The 9089-nt window shown below is 36.2% G+C and overlaps 1 protein-coding gene across 1 annotated transcript; it reads right to left on the bottom strand.

Annotated features, from left to right (window-relative positions):
- Positions 1-920: 920 nt before the first annotated feature.
- On the bottom strand, positions 921-7668 carry LOC145598203 (NADH dehydrogenase [ubiquinone] 1 beta subcomplex subunit 10-B-like). Its single transcript, XM_081654524.1, has 3 exons — positions 7323-7668; positions 7170-7229; positions 921-1150 (listed from the first exon to the last, which is right to left on the bottom strand). Exons 1-2 carry the CDS (start codon positions 7609-7611, stop codon positions 7198-7200), a joined length of 321 nt encoding a protein of 106 aa, XP_081510650.1. The 5' UTR covers positions 7612-7668; the 3' UTR covers positions 921-1150; positions 7170-7197.
- Positions 7669-9089: the final 1421 nt, after the last annotated feature.

Below are 9089 nucleotides of genomic sequence, written 5' to 3'. Positions count from 1 at the left end.
CCTCTTAAAACACTCAGTTTGCTAATCACTCACTTAAATTCTTCTATATAAAGGAACCTTATATTATAAATTTTGGAGATGAACTTAAAAACATACCATTATCTAAAGGAGAGGAAGAGAGATTGAGGAGCTCCCTTCAAGTCCAATAGAGAGGGCTGAGAAGTGGTAAAGAGCTGCCATTTCATGCATTTCTGGCCATTTACTTGCATTCTCCGCGACTACGATGATGGATAACCGGAAGAAGGCGAAGCTCGAATAGGATTATGGGTTTTGTTTTGATTATGGAGATGAAATGCAAGTAAATTAGCCCTGGTGCATGGGTTGGGAGCAACTCCTTTCACTTGCTTCGTTCGCTCATTGGACTGAAGGGAGCTCCATCCATTCATTTCATCTTCTGTCACTCTTCATACTTTTCTAAATTTCACATCAACATGACAAAATGTTCAAGCATGTTCATATACTATCATATTTCATCACATTTCAACTTACTCTTTCTCTTTCATGTTTTTTTTCAGGAAGAATCAACCACTGAGGTACTGCAAGGTCATCCTTTTCTGCATCAATTGTATGAAGACTAATTCGAGTAGTTCCCCGTAAAACGGAACTTAAAATAGATTCAAAAGAGACGATCAATTCTTTCTTTCCAATCTTTTATTTTTCTCTTTTATTTTAACCCCCTTCAAGTCAGGGTTCATGCAATCTGAAACTTGCAATGAGCAAAATAGAATAAAGTTCACAGTTTTTGCCTGAATTAGCTTATTATTACATACATCTGTTTTTTTCCTACGACAGATTTCAGAAAATTAGTGATAAAGCAATATTAACATCACTGAAACTTTAAACCAATTTGATTCGCATGCCTAAGATTAAGAGATGCTGCTAATTAAAGAAAGAAATCGACGTCTCTGCACTCCGCAAAGTAAGCAATATAAAGCATGGTAACATATAGCACGACGATCCAATATAGCTCAAAGCTAGGTGACAACGATTTATTCCAAAAGTAAAATCCATCAAGATCTACACAAGTTTTAAAGGGTGAGAACGAGATGAAATAAACTACACAGCAAATGTCATGGCACAGTTTCAACAGGCCAGCAGTATTATACCAATACATTCTTTACTCCACCAGCATTGTACCAGGTTTAGTGATCTGCAAACAAAAGACAGATATCTTTTAAGAAACTAACCAACATGTAACAATATGTGATTTCTATAGCAGATACTATGGTTTAACAACAAATTGTTTGTAAAGATAAAGCACACAGATCATGAATTACTGTTTGCTGAATACAAAAGCTACATGTTAAACAGCAAAATAATTACTAAATCATTTATAAACCTCTGCATCAAGGAATAGCTTACATAACGAATTATTAAGTGCAAAGCGTTTCTGGATTCTACATTACTAATGCGACAAGGGTCGAGGGGTACTTGAATGAGGATAACCCTAAGAGCATGATAGACATTAAAAAAAAAATTGAAAAAATTTAAATAACAACACAATCAGAACCTAGACAAAACAAGGTTAGCAAAACAGCAGATGGTAAAAGTAAGCAAGCTGGAAAAAGAACACAAACTCGCATACATGTGCATATGCACTTTTGTTTGTTTGGTTTTTTTATTTTTTATTTTTTATATCCTTTAGTCACATTGAACCTTAATGTTTCTGTAAACAAAACAAATAAAATAAAAAAATAATAATTATATCTAGTTTTGTTTTTAAATGATAAGCTACATTTCATTTGGAGTCACTCATTCTCAAGTAATCTAGAAAAATAACCCTAATATCCATCAATATATTAATCGTCAACATTTCACATCCCCGCCTTATAGTTTTCCTTTGGAATTTGACAGGTAATGTTACTTCGACTCTTCAATTTGTCTGCCGAAAACACTCAAGACTCAACACAATCTGACAAGGATATAAAAATAATTATAGAATCCTTGCTCAATATGTAAATATAAAACGAAAAGAAGAACATGTGCGATATGTTCTCAACTACTCACAAATAGACTTCATATAATCATTTCAATATAATAAAAAAGTATGCCTAAAATGTGTGTAAATGTATTTGTATGCAAAATGTCTTTAAAAACTGGAATGTGTAACATTCATGCCCTGCCTCTGTACCCATGTCTGATTTTAGGACAGTTTTCACGTGCCTTAAAATTATCAACCTTGATGTATTAGATACTTGGATATGTACCCATACCCGCACTCATAGTCTCATACCCATGTATGAGTAACATAGCTTACAAAGGTACCACTAAGGGTAACATGGTAATTTGACTTACCAAGCTAATAATAAGTGGGTCTATTCTTTTGTGATGAATTAAAAATTAAAATTATGGCCTATTATTATGGACAGAGGCAATTCCTTCAGTGTGGACTAAGGATTCTAATCCAGCTAGCCATTAAAATGAAAAGCAGGTGGTCCTTGAACAACAACAGAACCAAGGCAGTAAAATTGCATGTGTCTTCCTATTATTCCATCCCAAATTAGTATTACACCCTTTTTTGTTTTTGGTAAATAGTATTAAACATTTTTCATCTGTCCCCTCTCTCTCTCTCTCTCTCTCTCTCTCCCCCTCTCTCTCTCTCTCCCTCTCTCTCCCCCTCTCCCCCCCCCCCCCCCTCTCTCTCTCTCTCTCTCTCACACACACACACATTCTATAAAAATGGCCCCACTATCTTATATCATATATACTAGGATACTATTGATATACAAAGTATCAAATTATATAACCTGAGGATCTTGTTTCACATATATCCAATAAATAAAAATTGATAACCAAACAACTTATAACCGAAAATTATGTGCCAATGACAAGTGTTTAAAGTAATGTGGGATGGAGGAAGTATTGTTTGGATCTTACTCCACTAAAAATTCAGAGATGAACCAAAGTTCGACATACAACCTATGAAACTTTTGCTCACTGAAAACTGTTCTATTGTTTCACGTCACTGACCATGTTCTGTGTAATTAATCTATTTAATACTTCATATAATATAATGAATCCATCTTCTGCCTCCCTCCATATTCTATTTTCATTTAACTAAAGCACAAATAGGAAAGATTAAAAAAGCAATCTGCTAATCCACCAACTTCCTGTGTTGCTCTCTCTTCTATTTTGCTTGACCAAAAACCCAGAAGTAGGTTCAGACTAAGGGGCTGTTAGGTTAGGAGAGGGAAAAAGGACAGGAATCAAGAAAGGGATAGGGATAGGGATAGGGAAGGAAATGAATGTAAATCCCTTTGTTGTAGTATGTTGTTTGGTCATGTGTTTCACATAACACAAAGGTCACAAAATATTACAATTTATCCCCCTTGCTTAGCTACCCACCACCGTGTCTCCTGGTTTCCTCCTCTTACCATCTTCTTGCTCTCTTCCTTGTTCACCCATTTGCTTCCCTCACCACTGGCGCCGCACCGCCTTTAATTGATTGTTTCCCTCACCACCAATCCTATTCGACCATTCACACAAGTTTTAGTTGTAAATTTGACTTACAAAACTCCTAGAGTTTTTATAGTCAAATTGGACCACCTACAACCATAATTCGTGCCATGAATATGTATTTGGGGTATACATATTCGATTTTGCGGTCAATTTTGTTTTTTTTTTTTGTTCTTTTTTGGGTATAGTGCACGTAGTCTCTGGTGGCTACCGTGTTGGCACTTGCATTTTCTTGGTGTTTGGGCAGGTGGTTTTGTGGTATTTGGGTTGATTTTTGTGGGTGTTGGATATTTCTGGCTGGTGGGTATGTTTCACGGTGGTAAATGGGCAGGTTTCATGGTGAGTAGCTGACAGTAGTGGTGGACTGGTGGTGGTCAAGTTGTGGGTGGTGGCCATGGTCAGGTTGGGGTGGTGCCTGTTGCAGTGTAAGAGGTTTGAAGGAAGGGAATGGAAAAACCTCGGGGGGGGGGGATGAGGGTAGAGGAGACTAGGGGAATGGAAAGGGTAAAGGGAATAATTAAATTGTCTTAATAAAGAGCAACAAAGGGAAAGAGCCCTTTTGATTCCCTTAGCCTTTCTTGAAGACCCCAAAGGCCCAAACCAAATGCACCCTAATATATTTCTACTTGAGCAAGAATGAAAGAATAATGAGAAGCGGAAAAAAAAAAAAAAAAAAAAAAAAAAAAAAAAAAAGGGAAAAAGACACCACATGCTTGCCAAAAGTTGAACTTAAGAATTCCACACATATTTATATTCATACTTGAGGACTTAACAGAATAATTTTCCACCCATATTTATACTCGGATTAGCCAACATAAACACTCAAAATCATAATCCGAAGATCATGCCAAGTTGGTGCAACAATATTAGAAATCTAAGAAAAGCTAGACAAAGGTTCAGTGATAATAACCTATGATGATCAGAAAAGATAGCCGAAGGTTCAGTGATAATAACCTATGATGTTCAGACACTGACAAAGGCCTGCTCTACACATTTGATATCATTACATGACCTGGATTTGGACACAATATATGCCCAAAACTAGGGGGAAGGGGTTGGCGAGCAATGGCCATAATTGAAAAATCAGATTAATTTTCTTTCCATTTTTGCATAATAAATTTTTTTAAACTAGTCTTTTACATGAATACCTGACGGAGAAGCACACTTGTGAATGATATTTGAAATATCATAAGAAAACATACAAAAGACACTTATATTTTATATACTTCTAAGCAATCCAGCGCTTCTGAAGAATTCAAGTAACAAAGCTACTAAAAAAAAAAAACAGATTTTAAGAACTAGGACACATATTTAAAGCAAAATTTGGAGTCAATAATTGACAGGAAGATTGAAAATAAGATTGGGGCGACAAATGCTTAGAGTGAGACAATCCTAATGGAGGTATCTATAAATTAAGGCCTGGTCAAATGAAAGGCCTTCAGCAGAAAAAGATAGGAATGAAAATTTAGAAAATAATGCTATAGTACTATAGAACCACAAACAAGAAGCGTAGGGGGGAAGAGAAGAAAGAAGGTTGAGGGAAATCACAGTCAAAATTATGGGTAGGTTAGATAGTGAAAAGCATTGTTTTTAACACGTATTGTTCATCTCTGTTATTATTGAAAAATTCTCCTCATTTATCTTACTCCATCCTTAAAAATAAATAAATAAATAAATAAATAAATAAAATAAAATAAAATAAAAAACTTTATACTTCTATTTTTGGGATGCAAATCCCGTAAATAATTATTTTTCACTTGAAACCTACACTTTCTTCTACACTTCTCTCCATCTACAATTCTATAATCTTTAATCTCTGTGCAAAAGCCAGATGTTAAAATCTACTCACAAAGAAATATTTTAAAAAGCTCGTTAAAACATTGATAAATTCATATAAAAACTACCATCTATTCTTAAGTTTATACGTATCTTAACTTAAGATACAAATTGATATTGTCCTTGTAACTTTTAAGAAAAAAGAAAATTTTCAAGCCAATATCATGGCTCCATGCCAGTGCCGGTCCAAGTATCATGAGTGCTAAGAATTTCAATATGAAAATATAGATGCAAAAATTTGCAAAATTCTTCAAAGAAATATGTGGCTGACGATAGCAAATACGTCAGTTCACCCAATACATGATTCAGATCTACTTTTCTACGTACATATTAAATTACAAGCCATATCTACTCTTCTTCTATGATCATGAATCAAGATAGATTTCATTTTAAAGACTGGAAGATTTCCAAAGCAAAACTGAGACAGTTCACTTCACTTTGCACTCTGCACAATAGTGTACAAGAATCACTCAATAATTTTGTTTTCTGTGCAGTTTTTTATCTACTGTAACCAATAGTTACCAATGCAGGATTTAAAATATGCTATGCCATATAATGCAAACTCTCTAATCATAACTTCCAAAGAAACCCAAATCTCATATGAATACCAAAATTCCATTAGGTATTCAACTAATCCCCCAAATACCCAAAACAATTGAGCAAAAAGACGCTGCTTATGACCATCTGTATTGTGATTCGCTATTTTATCACTTCATCTTATAGTCCTCCATTAATTCTCAACACACTCCAAACATTTTTCCTCATCCACACCTAAAACACATCCAAGACCTCAAATGAAAAAGAATACTTCAATTTGATCCCTTAAAAAAATTAGGAAACCATATAAAAGCTTTGGCATTAGTGTCAAATGTTTCTCACCAGCCTAACGCTAGGTTTGGACATTAAAGGAACCTTGCAAGAACTGAGCACTCAAATACAACCTTATGAGCCACCATATAAACATTCAACAAGAACCAGAGAGCTCGTGCTTCACCAAACTTCAATCTAAAACCCTTAAACAATAAATTTGAGTAACATATACTAAGTCACCTTAAAATAGGCTATACTCACAAATTACCCTTGAAATTCGAATGGGAAAATTGCAAAAGAATTTCAAAACCAATTAATTCATCAAAGTTGCTATCATATGAACACAATCATACCCTTCAATCAATTTGTGCAAAAGGTGTAATATGTGTTCAGGGAAAACTCAACTATAATAGCTTTGACTTGGCACTAGAGGATTAGAGAGATACATAGCTTTCAGGAGCACAGTGCAATGTTCTTTATTCACTCCACACCACCATAACGCAACACATTCCATATGCAACAAATTAATGATCAGAGGGAACTATTTGTCTATAGCATAAGTCACCACCCTGTTACCCCTCTAAACAACAATATCTAAAGCAAACATATCTGCCTTAGTTTCATCAGATTCAACCATTCTTCACTTAACTAAATCGAAGGCACAAAATTTAAATGCCGTGGGCAATATGTATCTCTGAAAGGTACGAGTTCAATTTAGCTTATCCAATTTCAAAGCTAAATGCCGAGACAACCCATAATTAGGACACATTGAAAAAGAGAAATGCGTCGATAGTTATACCTAAAAGCTCTAATAATCTTTCTATCCTATTCCCAACTACAAACATCTACACCAGAAAAATCAAGTTACAGAAAAACTATCATGTAGTACATTGATCCAAATCATCCAATATAAGAAGAACCACCACGAATTCGAAAACAACCCATCAAATAAACAACTCCATTTGTTTTAAACAAGTTATTAATTTTGCATAAAAATACCCAATTCCAATATAGAATACCTAATGTCAATCCCATATAACCTAAACAAAAGGGGTTAGAAGAATTACCTCAAATAATGCAAGAACCAAGTCAAAATCATTCAGCCTCAACTGATTCCACTTTAGGACCTAATTCAAAACAAACCCAATTTCAAAATAAATCTAACATATACACAAAAATGAATCAATTGAATGAATGAAAATTAGCGGAAAAATAGAAACCATGGAGGGAGTGAGGGCGATGATCCTTGTTCCAGCCGACGCCGCGGGTAGCCTCAAGGTATTGATTGACAAGGTGACGACACTTTTGAAGGTGGTTGACACCCTCAATGCGGTAACACCACCTGAGCTTATCCCTAAGAATCTTGGCAGTTTCGATGTCGATCCATTTCTCACGAACTAAATGCTCGCGCATTTCGAGCATTGCAACAGGGTCTTTGTATGGGTTTGCTGGATCGAAGTCATCTGGTGGGGATTCATCGAACTCTACCTTGAAACTCTTCCTTCCCATTTCTCTCTCTTCCTGTTGGTGCTTTGAGTTGCTGTGATTTTGTGAAGGAATGTGTAGAACTAGAACAACTGAGGTGAATGGAAATGGGAATGTGAGAATGGAGTTGAGTTTGTTTTTTTGGTGAAGCCCGACAAGGGATTTGTTTTGATGGAGGCCCAATTAGTCCGGGGTTGTTAAAAGTCGCTCCCATTTTACATGGGAACGCTCGTATTTTTTAAGGAATTTTCATTTTTATCTCTAACATATAAATAGTTACGACTCACTGCACGACACTCACAACTCTCATATTTCACTCTCTAACTTTACTATCAGACACTCATTCACTCTCATTTTATCTCTCTAAAAATTAAATTATTTAAAAGGAAAATTTGTTAATTACTACCTCAAAAAAGGGGTCTTTGTGAATTACTACCCGCAAAAAAAAAAGTTGTTAATTACTACCCTAAAACTGATGAATTGTATAGATTGCTACCCTTTTTCCTAATCAGCTCCTAATTAGGTGATTTAATCTACTAATGATATCATTATCCGGCTAATTTATAATTAGTTACTTTTAAGGCATGATTAATTAAATAAACCCTAACACCACCACTAAACCACCTCCGGCAGCCCCCTTACTCTATCCCCACCATCTCCGACAGCCTACCCTCGCCCCGGCATCCACCCCACCTCTAAACCACCCATTGCACCACCTCTAAACCCCCCAACAATCCCTCCAACCCTCGAAAAAATCCCTCCTCCCCACCCACTAGCCACCCTAGCCCCCTCCCCCTTGCTAGATAACTCTATTAAGCCCTCCCTAAGCCTCCTCCACCCCCTTCCCCCCTTTAATCACCACCCTAATGTTCCAAAATTAAAAACCCTAAAGCCCTAAAATTGAAACCCTAGGGTGGTGATTAGGGGGGAAGGGGATATAGGAAGATTAGGGTTGGTTGAGCAAGGATTTCCGGCGAGGGGTAGGGGGTCAGGGCCGCCACGAGTAGGGGATGGGGGTATCGTAAAAGGCGGTGGGAATTGTGTGTTGGGGAAGCAGAATCGAGGTGGTAATCGTGGTGGGGGGAACAAGAATAGGGTGGATCTTGTGGTGGGGGAAAGGGAGGGTGGGTTTCGTGGTGGGGGATTGAGTGCGGGGAGTGGATTTCATGGTGGAGGAGCTATCGGATGTGTTAAAGGGCCAAAGGGGGGCCGCCGGAGGTGGTGCAATGGTGGTGGGAAGGTGGTGCTAGGGTTTACCTAATTAATTAAGGTTTAAGAGCTACTAATTAGTAATTAGATGAATAATAATATCATTAAGAGTTTAAGTATGCTGATTAGTAAAAAAGGTAGTAGTTGCTAAAATTAATCAGTTTTAGGGTAGTAATTAACAACTTTTTTTTTGCGGGTAGTAATTCACAAAGACCCCTTTTTTGAGGTAGTAATTAACAAATTTTCTTATTTAAAATCTAATAATAAAAAAATAAAAAAAAATAAAAAAAATA

This window comes from Chenopodium album, chromosome 20, assembly GCF_948465745.1.
Source record: "Chenopodium album chromosome 20, dcCheAlbu1.1, whole genome shotgun sequence".
In the NCBI taxonomy this organism is placed as follows: domain Eukaryota; kingdom Viridiplantae; phylum Streptophyta; class Magnoliopsida; order Caryophyllales; family Amaranthaceae; genus Chenopodium; species Chenopodium album.
The sequence above is the reverse complement of the archived record's forward strand: the minus strand, read 5'-3'. Positions and strand labels throughout refer to the sequence as shown.